The sequence below is a fragment of the Ornithodoros turicata genome, chromosome 7 (assembly GCF_037126465.1).
Source record: "Ornithodoros turicata isolate Travis chromosome 7, ASM3712646v1, whole genome shotgun sequence".
Classification (NCBI taxonomy): Eukaryota; Metazoa; Arthropoda; class Arachnida; order Ixodida; family Argasidae; genus Ornithodoros; species Ornithodoros turicata.
In genome coordinates this window covers 48,308,337-48,334,433 of record NC_088207.1, presented here as the reverse complement: position 1 = coordinate 48,334,433, position 26,097 = coordinate 48,308,337, and the positions used below count along the sequence as shown (strand labels likewise).

The following is a 26,097-nucleotide window of genomic DNA, read 5'->3' as shown; positions in this document are numbered from 1 at the left end:
CACACAAAATCTCAAAGTAACTTTGTTAGCTATTGGAACCCGGTATCATAGCGAGAGGTAACTTCACTTATAAGTCTTCTTTACAAATTAAAGATTCGCCGCAGTGAGGCGTCCACTCGGTTTGTGTTTCGCAGTTTTTGGCGCCGTAATGAACGTGTGTTTTGTTTCGGAAGTGACCTGACTCTTGTTTATCGTTACATAGTAAATGCAGTCGTGATGGCAAGGTACTCATAATGTCGAGCAAGTTCACCAGTGACGTATTGACCATTCAAGCTGCCTTGAAGGAAGTCAAGGACGTGCTAAAGGATGGATCTCTGTCAATACCGGAACAAGACCTGCCGATGCTCTCTGAACAGTTCAAACTCCTTCTAGGCAAAGTGAACGATTTAAGAGACACTTTGAAAAGGTACTACGAAAACGGTCCAGTGGGAAACAATATGGAAGGTGACGACTTCTGGGATGAAGAGGAAGCTCCATTCGATGAAACAGTACTGAGTATCTGTGAAGAAGCTGAGCGATCCGGAACGTTAAAAGATAGTAATAAAGTCGCACATGTTGCGCGGACAACAGTTGAATCTGACAGCTACGACTTCGAAACGGATGACGAAGACAGTCCTGCGTTTCGCGGTTCGCCGAACGAACGTGGGAGTGACGAAGTCGTCCCACCACCGACTGAAGCGCACCTGCGGGTGTTGCGGTCACACTTCGGACACACGCACTTCAGACCAATGCAGTGGAAAATAATAAGGTCAATTATAGAAGACAAGCGGGACAATTGTGTCATCATGGCCACGGGCTACGGCAAGAGCTTGTGTTACCAGTACCCGCCTGTGTTTACGGGAAAAACATCGGTTGTTATCTCGCCGCTCATTTCGCTCATGGAAGACCAAGTTCGCGGACTTGCAGCGGCGAACATCCCAGCTTGCCTTCTGGGCTCTGCGCAGCACCAAAAATCGCAAGTGATGGACGGCCTAAATGCGGGCCGATATCGAGTGGTGTACCTCACACCGGAATTCGCCGAGAGTGCTGAAGCATTCCTGAAGAAGCTTGACCATCAGGTTGGAATAACGCTGTTCGCCATCGATGAGGCTCATTGTGTTTCTCAGTGGGGGCACGACTTTAGGCACGCCTACCGTGAACTGGGAAAGCTGAAGTCTTCGTTCCCACACATTCCTTTCATGGCTGTTACGGCTACTGCAACGCCAAGTGTACGTGATGACATCATCGCTGCCCTGCACCTGAGAAACGCGCTTTTGACATGCACGAGTTTCGATCGTCCCAACCTCTACCTCGAAGTCAAAAGGAAAGGTGTTGCTGCAGAGGACCTCAAGTCTGAGATAAATGCATCTGGAGGATCAGTCATTGTGTACTGCCCTACAAGAGCCACTACGGAAGAAATCGCCAGAACGATCCAGTACGACCTCGGTATCAAATGCGTGTTGTACCACGCTGGGCTATCCTTGGAAGCACGAAAGTGCGCGCACAACCAATTCATTCAAGACGATGTGCACGTTGTCGTGGCGACAGTTGCCTTTGGCATGGGAATCGATAAGCCCGACGTTCGTAAGATCATTCATTACGGAGCTCCGAGAGACGTCGAGTCCTACTACCAAGAAATTGGACGCGCGGGACGCGACGGGTCCCCCAGCTCGTGTCATGTTTTCTTCAGCCCCGGCGACTTTGCGACAAACAAGCACTTTCTCAAGGACATATCAAACCCAGAGTTCCTGCAGCACAAAACGGACATGCTGAATAAAATGCAGCACTACCTCACCAGCACAAAGTGCAGGAGAAAGTTACTCCTCGCTCATTTTGCCAGCGGAGAGGCCAGTTCCGTGGGAGGAACTATCAACTGCTGCGACAACTGCACGCGGAGGCTGGCCACGGACGGCAGTGAGGAAGCGAAAAGGGACTACACGAAGGAAGCGCGGCAGCTCATGGAAGTGATAATCGAGACGGGCGAACGTTACGGACTCGCGATGCCCATCGGACTGCTCAGGGGGTCGGCGTCGCAGAAAGTTCCGGAACGCCTACGTAAGGGGAGGCTGTACGGCGCCGGAAAGGCACGTACGGAAGCGTTCTGGAAGGCGTTCTCTCGTCTCATGCTGTCAGAGGGGTACCTCATGGAGAAGGCGATTCACGGGCTCGGAGGCCAGAATGCCCGCTTCTTGTCTTCCACCGTTGTGACTCCGAAAGGGAGACACTGGCTCAGGAGCGGTAAAGCGCTGTTACTCGATCCATCTCGGGAACTGGTGGACATAGACACCAAAGCGGCAAGGCCTAAGATCTGCATCGTTCCCGCAAGCGTCAGGGACGATTTTACGGTGGCCGCCCCGAACCGGGATCGGAGTGAAAGAGAGGAACTGGGAGGTGCCGATAACGCGAGGGGTGGAGGCAATATGCTGTCTAAAAGGGGACCGAAAACAGAAGCGGAGCAGGAGGAGGATCGCCTGCGTGGACTCTTGTACTCCAGCCTTAGCGCACTTCGAAACAAACTTGCTCAAGAAAACGGCTACGCTCCGTACATGGTGTTTAGCAACCAGATTCTGGTAGACATTGCGAAGGAATGTCCAACGAGCCTGGACCAGCTGTCGAAGATAGAGGGCGTGTCCGAGGCGAAGCTGAACAAGTTTGGCGCTTCGTTTATTGCTCTGGTTGAGCAGTTCTGTTCGGCTCACCAGCTCAAACCGGAGAACATTCCCGTCGAAGAAGCGGACGCGAGCCCAGACGTAAAGAGACTTTTGTGCAACCTCAGCGACACACAAAGGCTATCTTATATTTGTTACCAAAAAGAGAACAATAACTTAAAAAGTGCTGCTTCAGTCAGGGGACTCGCAGTCTCTACAGTTTGCAACCATCTCGTGGAAGCCATCAAGATTGGACTCCCAGTCGATTTAGATGGACTTGGAGTCACCAAAGATGTCTTGTCCGAAGTAGTAAGAGCCGTGAAATCGTTGGGTGGTGAGGTAACCCGGTTAACGCAGGTCAAAGAGCTGGTGCCCGAACACATAGATTTCAACCAGCTAAGGGTAGCTCTAGCATGCATACAGACTAAGTATGGAACAGCTCCCAAGGAAAACATTTCAGAGGAGTCTGTGACACAACAAACGCCATCACAGAGCAGTTCGAAAGTAGAGACGGAACCTGCAAAGACGAGTAGGAGTCTGCCAAATTTCCTAGCCTCGGGTAAGAGACCCGGACCCGACAACAGCACGGCCGTCGTGGGAAAAAAGATGAAACAAAGCAGTCTTTTCAGGAAGTGATGCAGAAGCAGCCACAGTAGTGGATCACCTCGTATACTGTGTGTAAATTTTGTAAATTTTTGTAAATTGTGTGTTCACACATCAGTTAAAGAGATCATTGATGTAAGTTTTCGTTTGCCACTGGAAACCTTGCAGTCTTGTGCAACTATCATATCTATAAAATAAACTGCCAGTATTTTTACCAGATTTAAGGGTGAAGGTTGTGTCAAGGCTAACACGAAACACTTGGGAGAAGTGTAGCCCACGTTTAGTCAGTTTCAGTTATAAACATTGAAGGGAACCAGTTGAAGGTAACATTGGATCATTGAGTTATCTTTAACACAGCGAAAGCCAACGATGAAGCCGTCTTTAATTTTCACAAGCTTTCATGTAGTAGTCTACATTTCTTTAGGTGCAAAACGTTTGTACAAGTTGCACAAATATTTTTCCCTCAATTTACTGTTCACGTGGGATCCTCCTTTTATATATTTGTGGAACTTGTACAAATGTAGAAGAAATGTAGACTACTGAAGAACCTGAACTACTGAACCTGAAGAAATGTAGACTACTACATGAAATCTTGTAAATATTAAAGGCTTCACTGATGGATTTCCTGCATATCATTACTGTTCTGGACGCTGACTACTTTTTCACTTCACAATGAAAGTTTCAGAGAGATCTGCCTAGTGCCTCAATGTCAATGCAAATGAATTAGTTGTGCGTGAAATAATTAACCTATGTGAAATAGTGTTTCTGTTGCCCAGTTTACGCAAGTATGCGCTTGTGAATGCATGCACACAAGGTCATTTGAAAACCCTACCTAAACCAAGGTTCTCTTTACTACGGGTACACTCATGTCTTCATAGAAGCTGTGCATGTGACTTGTGGGAAGAAACATTACACAACAAATTTCTCCTTGTGTCTCACTAGATTTAGATAGAAAACGACAATAAAAAAAGAATCCTATAGCTAACAGCGACAACCCGCGAGTTTTCTAGAAACGTGTTCCAGATGTGGTTCTTTTATTCAAAACCTAGTACTATACATAACATGACTGTGCACAGATGTCAACTATATAAAAATTCCATATATGCGCTCGTATGTTACATCGTAAATCACACAAATGGTCCCCGTCACTGTATTGTCCGAACTATACACATTCCTTAATAATCATTATAATAATAACCGGGAAGAGAAATCCAATTAGACGAGAAGCCCGTTCCTAAAAAAAAGAGTGTCGGTACAACCATAATTATTCAGCCGTAACTTATCACCGTGACATGCATAATGCCGTTCATCACTCTGTAATAACTGCAAGGCACAGCACAGGCACACTGCAGAATTGTGTGTCCCTGCATGAGTTAGTGCAAGCTGCACCAAATTTCCTGCACGTAGTTCTTTGTGAAGGTCTCTGCTGTTGATCGCTTCTTCCAGTACACTGTTGGTGTTAGAGAAGTGACACAAGAAGCCACAAGTGTATGAGGACCAGGTAGAAACCCAGAGCCAGAGGTCCGAATTTCCGCCGACGAATCAACAGCTGGCAGTGACGCCTGCAAGAAGAAAGCAACTGTGTCTATGCACGCCTTCATCCTGGAGATTCTGTGCAATATTTTTGTAACACCCACTTGCAAGTAATGAATTGTAATTTCTTGTGCAGCTCAGCCATTTCAGGTCTTCCTCTTGTCCACTACCCTCAAGTATATAAAGTATTGAAATGGGGGCATTATTCTCAAACCTGCTGCAGAGGTGTGACTACTTGTAATGAGGTATTCTCTATGTAGTTGTTACGCATTTTGCACAACTTTTGATGTGTCATTGTCGAGAACTTGTTCACAAATTATTTTTTACGACCTCCTGTACATTTGTAGTCTACAAACTGTATTTACGTTTGCTATGCAAAAGACACTGCTCCACTTTTGAAACACTGCGATATGTTGCTTCTGTAGTGGTCATTGCAGCTGTGGTCCCCACTCAGTGTTTTTCAGAACCACCACCGCCAGTTTCTACAAGCAAGGTGACATAACACTTCGTTGACACACGAGCGAAGTTGTTCTGTTCAAAAGTTTGGGAGACAATTCCTTGCATTGAGGGCCACTTTGAGTATAAACTTTTGAAGACCTCGAGCGACTACTTGCTCGTTTGCTTGTTCGACATTTTTGTCTATTAATTCTTTGGCTTTCCACAGGGATGCCCATTATGACGAGTGCATGGCTGGCGGTAGCTTAAGTTTTAACGAGTTTCCTTTTTCTGCATGTGTCAAAAAGTGTGGCACGATCAATGCTAACAATCCAGTGATACATGTTCACTGCTGCTCATGAATGCGAAAGGATGTTATGGAGGCCTCTGCACAACTATGCACAACTTCTATAACCCTACGTACTGTTTTTGTATTTTACTCAAAAAAAGAACCTGTGTAGTGCAAGTGGCCCACTATGTTGTATAATGTTGTAGGTTGGCATGGGACTAGTTCTACCAAAACTTCTGTTCTTACAATTTGGCACAATTTAGGACAATTTAGCACACTTGCTGCTCGTAGCATAGGAAAAAGAGGAAACTGTCCACATGTGTGTAATTTCCACGTCACTGCACACTGCTCGTGTGTGCTCTCATGTGTTAACACTTAGTACTGCGCTACGTTTCTTGCAAAACCATGCAGGCCCCTGAAACGGCATTGGCAAGACATAGATATGCTTTGTTGATGTACATACAGAAAACATTTGGTCACAGAAATTCTGCTTGAACACATTTTTTTCATACAATCAAGGGTAACACGACTGCTCTAGATTTCTACGACGATCCAGCAGGCTACCAAACTGCACTGCCAGGAAAAAGGTCAGAGATGTCAAAGGAACAACAGAAAAAGCATTGAGTACCTCTGTGTATACAGCCTAGATGTGAAGGACACTGCTGGCAGAAGTACTCCTGTCACAAATGGGGTGCATGTGAGTTCTTATGCACAAAACTGTTCTGCCTCTGCTATAATGCTGCTGCAGCTGCGGAAGCTTGTTAAGAATTTCAGTACAGTCCCAAACAGAGCTATTAGTATCGGCACTCAAAGAACCACCACCAATCACAACTTGTAACAATGCCCTTAGCCTCCAAAGCGTCAGCTATGGCTAGAGTAAATCAACTTACTGCCGCCCTTGAAACCATCTCCGAAGCTTGTAGGCGTGGGACTTGAACTGGCGGGCTGCGAAGAAAATTTATATCTGCAGGCTTACGTTTGTATGAGTAACGATACTAAAACTTCATGTTATCTTGCATGATATATTACTTGAACAAGTCAAAACAAAAACATGTTCTTACTGATGGAGTAGTTTGTTTCAGGAATCTTCACAGCACCCTCCCGCAACAAGAGATGCTGTGAAAAAAAAAAAAAAAAAAATCAAGTTGTTTGCCAATGATTACCATATGGTTTCATTGCTATGTATGTATTACTATTAAGTAAGACTCTGCACAGAAACTTTGTGCAAGAAGTTGCTACTGCTAGGTTCACTGTAATATCTAACCGATTCACTGGGTGCGTTGTATGGTGCCGTTCGACTATGGTGCAGAACAGACGAATCAAGTTCATCTTCAATTAGACGCCTCCTCTGCTGTTCCAGCCTCCAGTTACCCAGGAGAACTTCATTTGTTTGCTGCAACTCGAGCAACCTAAAAATAAAAGTACACATGCTCTGTATCTCAACTGCAACTAGGGAGAACATGATTGGCTGCCATCAGAGATACGAAGTTTCCAACCCCTTACACAATGAATGGCTACTTTAATATGATGGCAGGTTAATATCTAAAAAGCCTTCTTCACGATGAATGAACCATATGGCCACATGTCGAGGCCGTAATCTCCTGCATATGCTCTGCATCTCTTAAGAGCCAGGCCGCTTTCATAATTGTGAGTTTTACGTTGCAACACAAATACAATGATGCAATAGTGGTCTACTTGAAAGATTAACTCTGGCCACCTGAGGGTTCAACTAGATAACAACCACTACACTATGAGCTACTACAACATAATCAGCTGTGAATAGTCAGCACTACAACATAATCAGAGGAAGAGTGTAGATGCAAAATCAGGATTACTTTTGCTCAAGCAGTGGTTGAGGGGTTGGCTCCATCTGAAACATAGAATTGTTATAAAAACTTGATAAACAGGATAAAGGTGTTTGTACGAAGGTGCCACTTCACAATCTCTTACATTTATGACATAGCTGTCACTGCTGGATGAGATATTGGAATGCAGCTGTAATATCTGCGCCTCCCTTGCTTGTAGGGTTCCTTGCGTGCCAGCAAGCTCCTGCTGGAGGTGTTTTTTTTCTTCTAGTGCCTTGAGTAAAATTAGGTGAGTTATTACAAGACCACCAATAAGATTATATCAGACTTAGATCTATTTATATCATGTCTGTATCATTTCTTCCAAGTATCAACCAGTCAGAACAAGTGCATGCTCCCACCATGGCCATGATTGTCTTTGCCACAATGACAGCTGTGCCACATACCAATTGTAATTCATAGTCTGTTCACAGTTGGCATAATTGTTTGCAAAGAAATATAATTTTGTCATGCTGGTAACAACTTTATTTTGGTGATGTTTGGAGTGTTTCATCAACAGAGGTAGAAAGCATTATGCAATCATCAAGGTAGTCATCGTGCCAGTAGTACTTAGTGCAGCATAGCTAGAGCTAGAGCCCCTAGCTTTCCGTGACATTTCGCGGAACTGGCCATGTCTTGCAGAATCGGAACCGCGTTTTTCACGCAATATTCAATATCGTACAGAATTATGTAACGATTTCAATTGATCTGTTACATTTTCGCGGGTTAAACCCAATCAGTCACAGCTGCAATCCCTGACACCGTTGATAATGCTGGCACTTACATGGCTGAATGTGCCACGTCAAAACGAAAGGAAGGAAAGGAAAGGAAAAGAACGACAGCAACACCCGGAGAAAGATGGACAGAGTTGAGTCCATTTTTATCTTGGTGCACACTGAAAACTTACGAGAGGCTGGAAAAGCACGCGGGTTTAGTCGGAATGCAATCTTGGGAGAACGATGCACTTTTTTTTTCCTTGTTTTCTCTTGCCCGCAGAATCCCGCGGATTTGTAAGTCCCACTTCGTGGAAAAGTAAATTTTCCACTACAGCTGATTGTGCATTAAATTCCCATTAATAGTTGCGTAAAGAAACATTGGCTGTGCAATTTACCTTGGTTCTTTGGATGCATGTCTTTTGTTCTGCATTTGTAAAAATGACTCACCTTATTAAGATCTGCTATCAAGGTTTCATTCTGGAGTCCAATCTGATGCAAAGTCTTTGCTGTATGCTCCAGCTCTCGTTTCAGATGTGCCGTCTCTGGATCGTTGGTGCCAAGGCTCTGGTTGTGCTCGATATCCTTGATATAGCTCCTCCAGTTCTGTACTTGCTGAGCTAGCGCTTTCTTCTCCTTCTGCAGTTCCTCCATTTCACTACGGAGCTGCAACTTGCTGTGCAGTGCTTCTTCATGCTGTGCCTTCAGTTCCTCAAGTTCATCAGAGAGCTTCTGAGACGCTTCCTTCAAGTGCTCTTCAATGTGCTTCAGCTGGTTTCTCTCCTGTGTCCACTTGTTCTCTTTTTCGTTAAACTGTTCGAGTGACGAAGCGAGGCTGTTTTTCAGCTCATCCGTTTCCCTTCTGAGATTGATAATTTCTTGCACGCTTTCTTTGGAGGTCTCTTTCAAACTTGAGATTACCGAATTTGCATTCTCTAGCTGCGTCTCCAGTGTTGTTGAATGTTGCTGGTGGGCAGCTGCACTAACAAGCCTCTCTTCTGCTTTCTGATGTTCTGATTTCAGACGATGGAACTGCTGCTTCAGCTCCTCATGTTCTTGTTTCAGTGAATCTGCAAACCCTGCCGATTCCCGCTCAGTTGCTGAAGCCTGTTGCTTCAAGACGGCTGCTGTCTCTCGCACAGAGGTGCATTCATCTTCAAGTTCTGCCAGTCTCTGCTTAAGCTGATTCTTTTCTTCGCAAGCAAAGTGAAACTGCTCTTCGAGGTTCCTGTACTTGTAAACTATTTCATTGTATTTCCCCTGCAAGATTTCATGCTCACTAGTCAGAGACGTTAACTTGGTATCTACAGCCTTAAACTCATCAGCGTTCCTTGAGAGTTTATTCTCAAGTTCCTTAACAGCCTTTGTGTGCTGCTCCTGTTGAGACCTTAGCTCATGCTCCAGAGTTTGCCTGGAATGTGTAAGAGTCTCAACGAGAGACTGGAATGATTCGTTGTCACTCGAGAGCATCTCGGCCTGTTCTTTCAGAACTGAGAGTTGAGACACCAAGTGAGCAGCTTCCACTTCAAGCTGTCTGTTGCGGTCGTTCAGGCTTCGCACCTGGTCACTCAGCTCGTCTTTCTCCCTCTCCAGTTCCTGTAATCGTTTTGACGTTCCCAAGAGGTCTTCAGATAGCCTGTCATAATCGTGCTGTGGAATCCTGGATGCAAGTTGTTCCTCCAAAGCCTTACAACGGTCCTCTAGCGTCATCCTCTTTTCCATATCTTCTTTCTGGCATTCTTCTTGATGAGCCCTACGTTCCTCGAGTTCTTTGTTGGTCTCGTGAAGCCTTTTGATCTCTTCTTCCATCTTCTCGGTCTTCTCTTTAAACATTTTAAGCTTCGTGAGCATCCGTCCAGACTTTACTTTCGTTGCTGCCAATTCCTTCTTGATTTCTTCATTTTTGACAGTAGAAGAACCCAGTGCTGCCTGCTGCATTTCAGAGGTTTCTTGCTTTATTCGAAGCTCTGCCAGCTCTGTCTCCAAGACTAGCACATGACTTTGCAACTTTTCCTTTTCTTGCGTAGATTCCACTGACCCTTTTTCCAAAGCCTCGTGTCCATCCATCAGATCCGTTTGACAAAACCCATCAATCTTGCTTAGCATATTCTCTGGCACACCCTGCAATGTTGTATTATATAATTCTTTCACAGAATTGTACTCTTTCATGAGACTTGTATTTTCGGAAGACAAAGATTCCATCTGAGACTGAAGCTCCTCAGCCAGCATCCTGTAATTAGTAGCGTCTTGAAGTGCTTGATGGTTTTCTTCATGAAGACATTGTATTTTTGCCTTCACATTGGCAAGAAGGGACATCCAGTCCAAATCGTCAGTTGCAGTGTGTTCAGAAGCAAATTCGCAACTTTTCTGAAGCAATGCGTGTAAGCAGAGCAGGCACTGCTTGAAGTCTGTGTCTCTTCCTTGAACATCCTTCTGGAGTTTTAAGACCTCTTGCTGTGCAGCATTCAGATCTTGTGCCTGTTTGTGCAGCAAGTTCTTCAACATGTCAGTGTTTGCCCTCTCTCTAGAAACCAACATTCTGACACTTTCTGCAAGGCCACACTCATCGACTTGTCTCTGCAATTGTTCAACGTCACTTTCGTTGTCCTGAAGGAGCAGTTCATGCAGGACACTGAATTCACCTAGCAGTTTATCGAGAGATGCCTGGGATGAGTCGAGCCTTTCTTGCAATAGCTCCACTTCCTGGGACTTTTCATTGGCTATGTCGATGTACTTTGTCAGGTCATCCTTGAGAAACTGCAACCCCTCCTGCAGGGCATCCACTTCCTCAGCTTTTAACCTCATCATTTCAGCATTCTCAGTGTTGAGTCGCTGAATGTCAGTATTCAGTGTATCCAGTTCACCATGAACGGAATCATCTTGCTTTGACGTGGAGCTCATAAGGCTTGAATGCTCTGCAGAAAGCCTCTCCAACTCATTTCTGGTACATTCCATTTCACTCCTGAGAGCATCTACCTCTTCTGACTTGCTCGTTAATAGTTCGGTCTTTTCTTGTAGAGCACCCTCAGCTGCAACCCTTATCTTCTCAAGCTCTGTTCTGAGTTGTTCCACCTCTTGGACACTGGCCTCGTACTTAGCTGTACATCTCTCCTTTTCATGCTCTATCTGCTGAATATGTTGCATTGCAGCTTCAAGTTCAGCGCTAGAGCAGTGCAGTCTGCTTTCCATGTCACGATGCTGAGAGCTCTTTAGCGCAAGTGCTTCAGAAGCTGCACTGAGCTCAGTTTGTGCACTTTGACATTCCACTGTCAGCCTTTGAGTGATGTCTTTCAATGCCTCAATTTCTTTTTCATGTTCCCCGCATGCGTAAACAAGCTGCTTTGCTTTGTGCTTTTCGTCTGCAAGGGTTTCGACTGTTTTCTGGAAATCAGACTGCAGGTTCAAGTTCTGTTCCTTCAGTTCCTCCAACTCACGTGTCCGGTCTTCAAGGATCTTGACCTTCAACCTCAACTCGCCTCTCGATTTTTTGAATGCCAGTTTAAGCTTTTGGAGTTCCGCTCCCATTCTTTGAGCTTTTTCAGTCTGTTGTTCTGTAACCTTCTCAGATGAGGATTCTCCGGCCAGTGTTTCGGATGGCCCTTTTGTTTGAAGATGTTGCTCCTCTTTGTATCCCCCTTCATCTTTTACATGTTCCTGTGTAACTTTCCTCGCTTTCAACAGTTCTTCATTTAGCTCTCTGATTTCTTCATCTTGTTTTGAAATTCGAGATAACTGCTGCTGAATTGTTTCGTGAGCTGATTTAAGTGCGGTAGGCAGGTCTTCACTGCATTGGTTGAGTGCAGTAAGCTCTGAAACTGACTCGGGAATCACAGCACTTTCAATGCAGCCCCCTGCATCATGCAGCATTTGATTAACATTACGTTCTCCCTGAACTCCCATTGTCGTGTCAGGATGTGATGCCTTCAAGACCTGCTCTTCTTTCAAACGCTCTATTTCTTTGGACAGACATCTTGCATGTTCCTGAAGGCTATCATAAGAGTCTTTCATTTCTGAAAGGTCATTTCTCAGTTTCTCCATGGCATCCTTCGCAGATGTCTCCGAACACTCCAACTGTTGCTGTAGGCCCCTAGAATATTCCTTCGCTTCGGCAAGGTTAGCCTCCAAGTCCCGTTTCTGTGATTCTGCACGTGTCGCTGTTGCCTGGTTCTGCATCTCGAGCTCCTGAAGCCTCCTCTGGTTTTCAGCCTTCAGCTTCTGACATTCTACTTCATGCTCTTCCGAGGAGCGGTCTCTCATTGCAATTGCATCTGCCAGGTCGTCCCTGTAGGAATTTACCTCGTCACTCCTCTTGCGCAGTTCATGCTCCAGGCCTTGCCTCTCCTTCCTAAGGCTGTCCAGTTGTGCTTCAAGAGTTTGGCTGTATTCATCTTGAGCATTTACTTTTGCAGCATAGCCGGATACCTCCTCTTCAAGACTGCGCTTTGTATCCAGGAACTCTTCCCTGGTCTTTTCAAGCTCGGACTGAAGCGTAGCTGTCAGCTCCAAGGACGCCTTGAGCTCCTCAGCTGTGATGTGAGACTGCTTATTCATTTCTTCCATGACCTTATCAACTTCTAGTTTCTGCTCCCTCAGTAAAGCGAGCTCATCCTGGAGTGCGTGCTCAGAATCGTGCAGCCTCTTCTCTTCCAGTTTGTAACCTTCCACTTGTTCCTCGAGCTCTCTGACTCTATTTTCAGAAACTGTGGCAAGGTGAGACAACCCCTTCTTAGATTCGTCCAAATCCGTAAGTAACTGCTCAATTGTGGCACACTTTTCCTTGACCTCTTTCTCCAGTTCGGCCACAGCGAGGTTACGGGAGTTGCACTGTTCTTCTAGCTCCACCATCTTCCGAAGCTTCTCTTGCAGTTCTAGCCGCTCTGCTGTTAGTTTCTCGACACTATTTTTAAGGATCTGCCGCTGTTCTGACATCTTTTGCAGAGAGTCATCTTTCAAGGCCACTTGCTCTGAAGCTTCCTCTATCTTGACTCTTAAGTTACCCATTTCTTCCAAGAGCTCCTTATTTGCTTGTTCGGCTGCTAGAAGCTTTCCTGTGTGATGAGTCAGGTCTTCTTGCACAGCTGCAAGGCTGCCTCTGCAGGCTGACAACTCGGACCTCACGAGTTCCAATTCCCCAGATTGTTGTTCCATAACCTGCGCCTGCTCTGACATCTTGATGAGAAGCTGTGACTGCTCTGTTTCAGCATTATCTTTCAATGCATTCAGCTCAGCCTCTCTAGAACTGAGCATGACCTGAATGTTATTCAATTCACGATTCTTCACTTCCAGCAGCTCTTGAAGTTTTGCCTCAGATGCAAGTAGACTATCTTTATCCTGTCTAGCCTCCTGCAAATTGCCCTCGGTTTTGCTCTGCCAAGACTGCAGTGCTGAAATTTGTGAAGAGAGCTGCTCCTTTTCTGCACGTGCACTGTTCAGCATGTCCTCTGTATCATGGACAACTCTCACAGCGTCATCAATTTCCTTCTGTTTTGCGATAACTGCCTCGTGTAGAAGAGCACATTTTTCTTGTGTCTCAGTTTTTGTGTGCCGTGCATCCTCAAGTGCTTCGCTCGTATCAAGTAGCTCCTGTCTTGTATGAGCCATTTCCGACTGAAGCTCGTTTTGTTGTTGCTTCAACTGCTCGTTTTCTAAACAAGCCTCCTGAAGTCTTGCCCGCATAACAGTGATCTCTTGGGACAGCTCTCTGTTAGAAGCTTGCAGTCCTACAAAGTGTCTTTCCAGCTCAGCCTTTTCTGTTTGCAAGAATTCAATGGTGTCATTCAGTTCCTGCATCTTTGAGCTGTTTGCAGTGACTGCATTGTGACACTGCTGCTTCAGGTTGTCACACTCTTGTAAAAGTAGAGAAATTTGCTGTTTCAACTCCATATTTTCTACATTAACAGAATCGTTGCTGCTCTCCATTTCATAGAGACTGTTTGTGAGAGTCTCTCTCTCTTGCTGATTTTCTGAAACTTTGTTTTCCAGCTGAGTGCACAGGGACTCTAAAGCATGCTTTTCTGCTTGCAGCTTTTCTACACAGCTGGCGAGTTCCCCGTGCTGAGCGCTGCTTGTGGTTTCCACTTCCTTAAGCTTGGATCGTGTGTCATTTACCTCTTTGGCAACCTTTTTGAGCCTGGCCTTGAGCTGCTCATTTTGTTTGTTTGCCTTCTCTAGCTTTGCCACAGCGTCAGAATAGTTCCTGGAGCATTCCTGCATTTCAGAGTTCTGTTTATCTCTTTCTTCCTCCAGGTGACAACACCTTTCCTCGAGGCTCACCCTTTCATTATTCAGCATTTCCATGTTCTTCTGCAATTCTGTAATGGAGGACACACTCTTTGTTTCCAAATCATGCAGCTGTGCTTGCAACCCCTCAATCTGCTCTAATAGTTCATTATTTGTGTTCCCGAGCTCTTCGTTCTTCTTGCTAATATCCAAGAAATTCTGTTCGAAACCAGTTTTTTCGTGTGATGCCTGCTGAGCTTCATGCTCCACTCTAGTCAATATATCCTTCAACTGAATACACTTATTTTCAAGATCTTGCTTTTCTCTAACCGTGTCTTCTAATTGCTTAATAATCTTGTCGGCTTTTTCAGTTTCTGCATGGAATCTATTCACCATTTCACTGTGAGCAGCTTCAGTAACATTGAGCTTCTCTTTTAAATGCACCTCGATGTCTTGTATTTCATTCAGTTTGGTAGTTAGCACATCAATCTTTTCAAATGCACTCCTTCGTTCTTCTTCCTTCTTTGCAAGACTCGACTCGAGGTTTATATATTCAGTGCACTTTGCCTGCAAATCCGCATGCGTACATGCCACTTGCGCTTCCAGTTTCCGCACTTGCTTCTCTGAGGAAGACATCACCTTTGCCAAATTTTCATTGGCTACACAAAGTCTCTTTTCAAGGTCACTGACGGTCAACTTGTATGACTCCACAACTTCCATACTGCTTTGCTTCTCATGAAGTAACATCTCAAATTCTTGCTTCATAACCTCTTCTTTTGCCTTATAATCACACTGCAATTTCTGCATCTCCTGCGTCAGGTTCTCAGCCTTTACCGTCGAGCACCGCAGCTGTTCCTCTAGCCCTTCCAGAAGTTTGTCCTTCTCTTCGAGCGTTGCTTGGAGTCTGGCGACTTCTCTCTCAAGATCGGCGCTCTGTTCGAGCAGGCTAGCTATCTTTGATTTAACCTTTTCTTCTTCATTACAGCTACTTTCCCTGAGAAAGTGGACTTCTTTCTCAGCTTTGTCAAGACATATCTTCATTTCTGAGAGCTGGTGGTCTTTCGACTCACATTCACTCTGCCACTTCCTTAGTTCCTCATCTAAGCATCGAACAGCCTCTTCCTTCTGGACCATCGCATCCTTCAGTGTCTTAATTTCGCCTGACTGTTCCATCAGTGTGGCATTTAGTCTGGCCTTTTCAGCTTCAAAGAACGCGTTAAGGCTAGTAATATCCTGCTGCACATTATCCCACTTTGTTTTAATTTCATCAACTGACATGACAGAGAGATACTGAAAGCAGTCCTCAACATTTTTCAGCTGCCTCCTCAAATTATCCAAATCTTGCTTTGCTTGGTGTAGTTCTTCGGCTTTCGAAGTCAGTTCCCGATTTTCTGCCATTTTTGTTTTTATCTCGTCGGTGAGACTCTCACATTTGGCTTTGTAAGCTGACATGTTGTGTACCATTGAACTAACCTCCTCTATCGAAGACAAACCGAGCTCGTGAAGAACTTTCTGTGTTTCTTCTTCTCTGCGGGTGAAAGCAACATGCAGTTTCTCTTTCTCCCCTAGTTCTTTACTTAGTGCTTTCTCCAGGTCACTGAGGCTCTTCATAAGCTCTTCTACCTCTTTGTCCTTTCCTTCAATGTGTGTCTGAGCAGCTTGTAAGGACACTTCTATGACACCATACTGTCCTTTGAGATCTTCCAAATTTTGCTCTAGTTCCTTGCTAGCAGCTACTTGTTGATTCAGCTTCTCCTTCAGCTCTCCTATTATGATTTCGTCTTGCATGTGCACGGCATTTAGTTTTTTCACTTCTTCCTCCAGAGCCATCTTTATCTCCGTCTCTAGGTGTGGCACAGGGGCTTCAGTGGTGTTCCTTATTGCTTCCAGTTCCTGCTGTATTGACTGCATCCTTCTTTCTGCTACTGCAAAAGGAGAAGAAATAGCCACTCAGATCACAAGGAACATCATAGAAGCATTTCGGATCACTTAGTACCTTAAGTCAAGTACAATCATCACTAGCTACCTGCAAGTCACAGATCGTTCTCAGATCAAGACCAAGCAGCAGTCCAAGTATAGAGTCATAACAGAAAGTGTTTGTAAGATCTAGGATGACTTGTTCTACATAACGTTCCGACGCTACTTCCTCAGATATTGCCTGCGTGCACGCTGCTGATGGTGACCCAATAACGGGTGAAACAGCTGTCCAGTGCTGCCGTGGTGACGTTTCAGTTATAAACTAATACATTATATGCAGCCAAACAGCTTCAGCTTTTTGTCTTTTGCTTACGCATAACATAAAAGGTCCATTTTGCTTAGCAGGACCTCAGTCGCTAAAAAAAGATACTCGACTTCGCAAGGATGCGTACCAAAGCACAAAACTTTATATGCAGTTGCGTAAACTTACGCTCTCTCTGTTCCTCAAACTCTGCTGCTCTCATCTCCAGGGAAATCTTCTCGTCCTGAGCTGCTTTTACCTGAGACTCAAGTTCTGCAATAGTGCTTGCCTTCTCCTCCATTCCTTCTAATCTGGATGCTGCTGATGGGATATAGAAAGAAGCTTGTAATGCCATTACATATATACTGTAAACACTGGCGCAATACATATTATACTACGCAGTTACACACCTTGAGTAGACAAGGCTTCTTCCATTTCGAGCATCTTGAGCTGAATGGCTCCTTTCTCTTCCTCGAGTTCAGCAACTTGCTGCTGAAGGCTCGTGAGCTCCTCGTTATTAGACACACCCTGGAACATGGATTTTTGCATACTGAATAGGATTGGATTGGATTGGATAGGATTTCTTTTTGATGATTGGATGTGATGCATAGAATGTTTCATGCTGTGAACCCGAAGATTTACTTTTTTAAGTTGCTCCAGCTCCCCCTCCAGGGCTTTTGCACGCCGCCGTTCCATAGCCCTTGCCTTGAGGATTTTAGCATCGCTCTGGCTCACAGTTTGTTTGAGTGTACTCTGAACTGCTTCTAGTTCTGCAGTTTTTTCCTGAAGCTGCTTAGTCATTGCATCCAGTTTCCCTGAGATGCAAAAGTCATGGATAAAAATTAGCTTTTTGAGAGTGAGAATGTTGAAATCTACACAACTCAGCTCACATGTTGCAGTTCCTACCTTGTAAAGCCTTTTCGCTTTCCACGCTGCGCTTCTCAAACGCCTCCTGCACCATGACGACCTTCTGCTGCAGTTCAGCATTACGAGCAGCCAAATCAAAGCGCGTGGCTTCCAGCCTCTGCAGGGACTCCTGGGTCTCCTGCAACCGTGTCTCTGCAACAGCCAGCTGTTCCTGTAAATGTGCTTTTTGCTCTTTCCAGGAGCTTTCCCTAGTGAGGAAGTCTTGCTGCATGTTTCGCATCTCGGCACGAGTCTCATCCAATTCGTCGACTGCTGCCTTGTTGCGGAGACTTAGGTCCCCTGTCATGAGCTGAGATACGGAGGCACAATAAGTATCACTGTCTGCGTACTGTGCCAATATGCACTGTGATTATCTGAATCAGCTTGTGTTCTTGTGCTAAGAAAAAAGACATTAGGTATTTAAAGGGACCGTGGAGAGACCCTCAAAACGTCTGTAAGCATACATAATAATATGCAATACAGGGTGTTTGCTCTAACGTGTCCAGAAATTTTACTTAAAGCGAGCGATAAAAGATAAACGAGCGCTACTTTTCAGCTACTTGACTAAGAAACAGGTGCTACTAGTGAAGCAGTACCTGTTTCTTACTCAAGTAGCAGAAAAGTACTACTTGCTTTTCTTTTATCGCTCGCTTTAAATAAAATTTCAGGACACGTTAGAGCAAACACCCTGTATATACAATATGCAACGAATATATGCAATATACATAATAATATACAATAATGCATTCCTACGTTCACCATGTGGAGTATGAACCAAGCATTGGTTTGCATAACAGAGATATTAACTAAAAACCACAGCCCAAAAAGGCAACTAATGCGACCGCTACCAGTGCTATGCAAGAACCTAGATCTGATGTCAGAAGTAGGCGACCTTCCCCGCTAGCAGGCTGGCTCGGTGCAACCTAGGAGTGACCAAATGACGCAAGTGACGTCAGGTCTCTCGTAGGGGTTGTGTTGGGCAGCCGCTCAGCGCTTTTGAATGAACTGCGTGAATTGCGCCAAGAACCTAGATTTTTCGGGAATCGCTTCGTGGTCCCTTTACTTCAGCATGATATGTGACGGTTATCAACCTATCATGAGAATTCTTTCCTGTCTATGCAAGATAAGTAACTTTGCTGCACAGTTTATACTTTCTAAGTGGATGCACGTACTATCTCACCGACTAAACCCAATCTAGCATAGGAGTATCAGGAGCACAATAATTTTGTTGTGTGGTGTATTGTCAATGCGTAAATTTACAAAGACGCCCGCAGAAAGCAGTAGTCGGCGGGCCCGATCTCCACGCGTGACGTCAACACACCCTGCGTGACGTCAGCTTTGAGTGAGGGCGTGAGGGGCATGTCTCTCTCATTGCGTGGGGGCATCTCTCATTGGCCACCGAAAATTCGTCTTCTACTGCTACGGCGCTTCGGCCGCGCCGGGCTAATCTAATCGGCTCTCCCATCGGGACGCATCGGGACCGACGTCCCTCGTTGCTCTTTGGAGTGGAGAGGGTGCGCAAAGGCCTCGCGCGCGTGCTACATGTCGGCTACGCTCGTCGCAACAGCTCACGTACGTTATCTGTTTTGCAACACGCACGCAGGTCAAAAGCGAAAGAAATATGGAGAGGTATCCCACGGTTCCTCTAGCATACCCTTCTCGTGGCCGATACTGCGTATACAGGATCCATTTCAACCTATGCACGGGCACTGAGCGCGCGCGCGTCTGCGCGTGATATAAATCACGTCATTTTCCTTCAGATTTAAGCAATTTAAGCACCAAAAAATGTTGCTGCGGTTCAAAGCGGAAAAGGGAAGCTTGAGCAAACATATTTGTAAACCGGCTTGCGTTTGCTCGAGCAAGTTTGTAAACAGTGCTTTTCATCTGGTGTTTGAAGCGCATAATGAGAATTATAAGATAAGCGGCTTTATCAGGTACATCTGCTTTGTTTATCTTCAACGTACGTCACTGCAATGGACTTCCGCAACTTGGGCTAATCGGCTAAATCCCATCATTGAGTAAATTAAACGAAGATTTTAATCTGCGAATAACGATGGATAGCACAATAAATATAGAACAAAGGATAAATATACAGGATAAATATACAGGATAGATATAGGAGGCCACCGCAGGATATCTGCAATTTATAAAGAATAAAAATCTACTCTGTGTGTTCAGAGTAAAAGAAAAGAAAATTCAGGAAAATAAACTGGAAACGAAAGTAAGCAATGTGATGAAACAATATGGATACAAAAAAAAAGTGTACAACTCCGACAAAAATGACGAATAAACTCCGTGTGGACCTCTATCCAGCAGTTTTATATGACACAGGGCACACAGTAATACATATGGGACCTTTAGGTGTGGTGCACCACAGAGACGGGAAAGGAGAGAGAGGTGTGTGCAATCTTGTCTTCTCTCGGATTTGAAACAGACTCGTAGAACCAGCTAACCACATGTTCTCTATGGCTAAAGCATGCGAGCTCCCCTCAGTAAACCTCATTAGGACGTTCCCTGTGCCACAGTAACTGGAGGCCGGGACAATCGACGAAGTTCCATCTGTGCTGACACGATTTAAGAACAAAACTGTTGTGGATGCATCGGAGCAAACAGTATGGTGTTTGCAAACAGATGTGGAGGCCACAGCGGAATGCCAACAAGTACAATCGACAGCTGACATATCAACTGTTTACAAATGCTCCCTTTTTATGAGTGGCACCGCGTGGGGAGAGATATCACACTCCTGATTTTAGGAGCTATCCATTTCTGAACAGTGCTGGGGGAACCAAATTGTAACACCTACTCTTTTTTTGGCCTTGATGCCTGCTACATCAGCCAGGACCCAACAAAGCACCACATGTCTGCAATGGCTGAGGGAACTCTGGCTATCTACCAGGAAAAGTGACTACGGTTTCTGGGGTATAAGTAACTCCTCCTAAACTGAAGTGGACACATCACGAGAAGCGAGGCAACACAATCAAGATATCTGGTAAACGGCAAACAACCTTCGGCAGTCATGAAATATGTGCTCGCTCGGGTCCGACTGGGATAGTCATTGCACAGTCAACCTACAGGGACACTATAAAGAAGGTGACATCTGCCGTTCCGAAAATGCTGCTGTAAAATGTGGCTGATTGATCTGCATAAAACCACATTCGGGCTAGAATGTATTCCGTTGGAGATAAGATTGATGAAACAGGGTGAGAGAAACATGGAAAAATGGAGTGCAAGTTAAGAATTATTGCATTAAAACTTACCATGAGCAATATTTTGAAATAGTTTCTTTTCAGTATATACTAAGGGTCTCGGAGCAAAAAAGCATCAGCATGCCGAGACCCCAGAGCCCAAGATAATTATGGTCCTTACAAGGTTCCATAAAGCTCCCTAACACTTTTCATCGCTTCCATTAAATTAAAACTTTGATTTATCAATCCCTCAATCTATGAACGATTTCCAGGAAATTTTCATATATGGAGGGCTGACTACATAAAGACAAAAAGACAGAGCTCAATGGATGCACAGAAAGAATATGTTTACTCATTAATCATGCCACTGCCTCAGTAAGTCAGTCAGCTCCTTTGGCATAACTGCAGCACATCAGCAATTCAAACGATATGTCACTTCATGGAGAAGTGACATGCTTTCTGGTCGGTGTGATCAGTGTGCTTTGGCACATAAAAATTCAATGCAAAGACTATATTGATAGTGCTCTCACTAGCTTTAAGCAACTTCACCAACTCCGCTGATTGCAAAATGTAAGGTACACATGTGAGGAAATCACAGACCTGTATAGCCTTGTTCCTTGCTTGTAGTACTTCATCCTTTTCTTTCAAGTTTTCCTGCAGGTCCATGATCTTGCCTTCAAGTTCCGTTATTTGGTTGTTTAACTCGAGGATCTTTGAGTCCTTGTATACCATATGTGCGTATAATTTATTCTCCTCCATAGGAGTTAGCTCTGGCTTCTGCAACAATATCCGACCACAAAGTGGATTTTCTTGAGCATTCAAATAGCCATTGAAGAAGTTACCGCATCGTTACCTTTGCCGAAGCAGTCGCCTGTGGAGAATCTCCGCTGGCTCCGAGATCCATAATAATTTGGTCACGTTGCAGCACCTGTGACTGGAGTTGTTCAACCATTGTCTCCAAGTTCTTCTTTGAGTTCTGCATTTCTTGTTCCTTTTTCTGGAACTGAAGACGTGCTTCCTCCAACTGTCTTTTAAGTATGAGCATACGTCCTCTTGAGGACTGCTCCGAAGTTTCAGTCGACTTGGTGGTACTTGATGCATCTTCACTTGTGGTTTCCTGAGAAACATAAATATGCTTTAAAATATGTCAAAGGATGGTTTTCCATTTCAGTTCCTTGTATGGTAAGCACACGTACAACATCAGGTGAAGAGCTGCCTCTCGTTGCTTGCGCATCTTGTGTTTTAACTTTGCTTGTCAGTTGCTGGAGCTTGGCTTTTGATTGAAGCTTGAATTTCTGGAATTTCGCATTGGTTTCCTGAAGCAAGACTGACCATTAGTACATGCCATCGGACTGTTCACATGATTTTCGTGAGAGCTGGCAGTGTTAATACGAACCTCTAGTTCCCTCTCTTTTTGCTGAAGGCGTTCTTCATTTGTACGCAAGAGGTCCTTGAGCTGTTGTATGAGAAACTCCTGCTGGTCTTCCATTCCTTCCCTCTTTCTTTACATCTGTGTTAAGGGAGACTGTAATAATCGAATTTATTTCAAATGCAGCTCATGCACACAGCTCTGTCAAATGTAGTTGGCATCGATCGCGGTCGAAATAAATGGTAGGCACAATGTGATACTTGTTAGGATAAGCGTGACAAAAATATGGCAAAATAGTCTTCCTGCAACGGCGCCGCCCCGCACAGTGCATATTATATACGTGTGTTACACTATGTTATGAAATTGGGTTACAGAGCACATGTGTGTCTAACGGGGATATAACCCCCCTGTTTCTCCGACGAGAACTACTACACATTCAAATTTATTCTGCACAAGCAAAGAGCAGCACAATCCCAAGGCACTGAAATATGCTCACGTAGAGATCACAATATTCAGAACAATGTACCGGTATTCAGATCCAGCTAGTACTACGCCATCACCTCATGAAGAAAGTCACTTAAGAGCAAGGGTGTCCAAAGAAATGTCATGTTCGCGGTATAAATGTACTCTGCTATATTCTGGTGTTTACGGAGAATCAGAATATCCACGTATGGGGGGCGCCATATATATTTGTTCACGTGACCCAAAACGTGTCACTCACTGTTGCCAACCTGATGTCATGAAATCGGCTCTCACGCTTCTACTATTTCTACGTTCCCTAGACTCTAAAAGCAGAACTTCACCGCACAATAGGCTCAAAACCAGCCATCATTTTGGAAAGAAAACGTTCGTGTTTCCTGACTCGTTGCAAATCGAAAATGTACGCCATTTTATGTATTTGCACATGTATGCAAATCAGTGGTTAATTCAGGGGGGGGGGGGGGACCTGTGCACCCCTCTATATGGGGTGCAGAGGTGTAAAAAAGTTAGGGGGTCGTCAAACATTTGCTTCCTCCATGTGGTCTTCAGCAGATTAATGGACTGTTCAGCATCCTGTAATAGATCTGTGGAGGGCACGACCATGTGGGATGACGAATAAGGGGGCCGTTAATCGTCGTTCCATTATCATAGAAGGAGTCAGTGGTATGGGTTCCCTGTCTTCGTGTGTAGATGTGAGAGGTCTGGAATTTATCATTGCCTCAACTTCGGCCAGTAACGTCTGCATTTCTCCGAATAGCAGTATTTTCCTTGACACCACCAGCGTGCGCGCTCAGCTAAACAACAACAACTTTATTTGCGGCCTTGGAGGGTGGGGAGTTTCATCGCAACAGGCGATACTCTACCCCATTGCTTGGTGGAATGGGGGGAATAAACTAACGAGCCCCTTTACAATAACGATCGAAGTCGGATGGTGTCCAGAAATGTCAGAAGAGCTTTGAGCGCAGAGCGTTGCTGGGCTGGATTGGGCCAGGGACAAAGCAATTTCGGTAGGGAGAAAGGGCGAGAGTCCAGCTGACGAAGAGACTCGGAGAGTGTGGTTCGGGAAGGTTCGTAGTGAGGGCAATGAAGAAGAATGTGCTCCAGATCCTCAAGAGCACCACAGTGGCAGCAGGTGGGAGAATCAATTTGTCTCAAGCGGTAACGCCACTGAGCTGTAAAGGCCACATCGAGGCGCATGCGGTGGATTAATGCAGCATCCTGACGAGATGTGTTTCGTGGCATGCGGAAAGCGAGCGTGGGATCAACTCTGTTCAACGTAGAGGGGGGAAGAATGTCGGTTGTCCGTTGGCGGGAAGCCAGGGGTGTCACTAGACGTCGCAGAACTGAACGGCGGTCTCCTCTGAGCAGAACAATACGGGTCCGGTTCCGAGACGAGAGTGCTGCTTCTGCGGCGCTGTCGGCCTGCTCGTTCCCAACGACACCACAATGGGCTGGAACCCACTGGAGAACTAGCCTGTGGCCTGCGGTGTAGATAGTGTGGTAAGCCATTAACACGTCTGTGACTAGGGGTGCGGATGGGCCTCGTATGCCAGAATTTTCAATTGCTTGAAGTGCAGATTTGGAGTCTGTAAAGACTGCCCATTCCCGGGGTGGAAAATCAGCGATGTGTTGTAGAAAGAAAAGGATGGCATAGAGTTCCGCAGCTGTGGAGGAGGTTGGATGTGAAAGGCGCGTGCACGACGCCTTCGGATGGAATGACGAAGGCTGAGGCGGACTTGTTGTTTCGGGATGCGCCATCAGTATATGCTGCCGTAAACGTAGAAAACTTCTCGTCTACCAGAGCATGAAAATGGGCTCGGAGGACTTGAGGGGGGACCTGATCTCTTCTTTGCAGAAGGTTTGGGAGGCGTACAAAAGTGGGCGGTACCGGTAGAGACCAGGGGGCTTCCGGCGGTATAGTGTCCTTAGTTATGAAGCCAGTGAGAGTCTGGCGTGTCCTCTGCGCTACTCGATAGAAGTCGCTTCCAGGGTGGTATCGAATTTTCCTGAGTAGCGGGTGGCGGGGAATGTGAGCACGCAAACGGAGGTAGTGCCGAGCCGTTTCCCGTTCACGGAGAACTTCAATCGGGAGCTCACCAGCTTCAGCCAGTACCTGTCGTGTTTCAGCCATTCTTGGAACTCCGAGGCATCGACGAAGGCTTCGAGCAAACAGGGACCGAAGTGTATTTAATGAAGTTGACGTTTGACGTTTGAAGTTGACGCGCTGAGCTATAAACTTCCACTGGATTGCATTTCTAGAGGAGAAGTCTTGAATTAGCTGTTCCTTGAGGATTTTCCTTGTACAATTGAGTTCTTTTGCCACACACTTGAACGTCTTGGCGTTATCGGAGTATATTGTATGACACTCCTCTACGTGCAAGAAACCTGCGGAGAGCCTGTAGGAATGCAGGAGCTGACATGTTTTGACATAGCTCGTATGTTTTATGCTACTTTTATGTTGTTAGTTTTTTTATTAAAATCTTGGCACTTTGTATTTTTCCTTCCACTTATATTTCATAACCAGGATCGCATGCAGGAGTGCTCTATAGACCACGCCTGCAATGATAGACTGAGTCAAAACAAGTAAACGTTACTCAGGGCTGCTACTTCTTCAGTAAAAAAAATCAAACGAACTTCTTTGCAAAAAAGCGGTAAAGTTCTGCCAATGGACAGGCCCCTGCAGAGACTATTAGAAAAACACTAAAAAAAGAGCAGAATTAAAAAAAAAGGAAGAAGAAGAAGCGCAATTTTAGTCCCCTACTGGACGCGTTGCGACAACCGCTAGTCGATCCCTTTCGGGACCAGGGGTCTATCCAGAATCTCAAGCATGGAGGGGTGTTAGAAAAAATTGGGGGTCATTATTAGAGTTACGTCATTACAGCTTAACATATCATTACCGACATGTGTCTAAAAGCTAAAATCGCAAGGGCACCCCCCTGTAGGGGGTACACAGGTGAAAAAATTAGGGGGTGTCACTGAACATTTGGGGGCTGTTAGGGGGGTGTAGGGGAGGTTTAGATAAATCACTGTTCGGGACTCAACGCACGGAAATTTATACACATTTTAGGGGGTGTTTTCAGTGCTGGAAAGTAAATTTCAGGGTCAGGGGATTAAAGCGAGGAGTAATTGCAGTCTAGTGGAGTAGAGGATATTATATTGTTACCTAACTTACTCATTCTTTCCCCCCAGAGTGTACAGCCCAATCAGAACTCCCCCAACGCTCACTGACACGTCCATGCGCACTCAGAAAAAAAAAAAAAAAAGTACTTTTTGTTCTTTTTTAACCAGATACATTGCCGTAATCGGTAGACCTTTCGAGAATAAATGCACGGAAGTGTGCGCGAAGTTTAGGGACTATTTGCAGTGTTGGGAGTGAATTTTAAGGACAGGAGAATCAAATAGGGAGTAAATGCAATCTAGGGGACTAAAAGCTGTAACAACTCCCCAACTTGCTGCCTTTTTTTTTTAGAGTGCGGATAGCGCAAGACGCGAGGTGTGCGAAACATATTTTCCGCGTGAGACTGAATGCGAAAAGTCAGACCGAATTACTTGGACACCTGGGATCCAAGTGTAGTACACGACTATACATGTTTAACATTCACGCATAAACGTTTTCTGACAGCGCCCGCGAGTTCATAAATAAGGCGCTTGACCGCGGAATATTCGCCCACGCACC

General features: G+C 45.2%; 2 protein-coding genes across 8 annotated transcripts; one reads left to right on the top strand and one right to left on the bottom strand.

Annotated features, from left to right (window-relative positions):
• The first annotated feature begins 6 nt into the window (after positions 1–6).
• Positions 7–3,449, top strand: LOC135401348 (bifunctional 3'-5' exonuclease/ATP-dependent helicase WRN-like). The gene has a single exon (XM_064633715.1). It carries the CDS (start codon positions 234–236, stop codon positions 3,261–3,263), a length of 3,030 nt encoding a protein of 1,009 aa, XP_064489785.1. The 5' UTR covers positions 7–233; the 3' UTR covers positions 3,264–3,449.
• A 798-nt stretch (positions 3,450–4,247) lies between these two features.
• LOC135401346 (golgin subfamily B member 1-like) lies at positions 4,248–22,624 on the bottom strand. Of its 7 annotated transcripts, XM_064633712.1 has the most exons (17): positions 22,468–22,624; positions 21,969–22,097; positions 21,769–21,888; positions 21,426–21,689; positions 21,173–21,349; positions 17,388–17,697; positions 17,124–17,296; positions 16,892–17,009; positions 16,671–16,802; positions 8,495–16,188; positions 7,438–7,566; positions 7,323–7,357; positions 6,752–6,896; positions 6,549–6,603; positions 6,378–6,432; positions 6,116–6,164; positions 4,705–4,792 (listed from the first exon to the last, which is right to left on the bottom strand). In XM_064633712.1, exons 2-16 carry the CDS (start codon positions 22,059–22,061, stop codon positions 6,131–6,133), a joined length of 9,534 nt encoding a protein of 3,177 aa, XP_064489782.1. In that variant the 5' UTR covers positions 22,062–22,097; positions 22,468–22,624; the 3' UTR covers positions 4,705–4,792; positions 6,116–6,130. The 7 variants fall into 7 exon arrangements, with proteins under 7 accessions (XP_064489778.1, XP_064489777.1, XP_064489781.1 ...); XM_064633708.1 differs by lacking the exon at positions 6,116–6,164 and having other exon boundaries at positions 4,248–4,792; positions 22,438–22,624; XM_064633707.1 differs by lacking the exon at positions 6,116–6,164 and having other exon boundaries at positions 4,248–4,792.
• Positions 22,625–26,097: the final 3,473 nt, after the last annotated feature.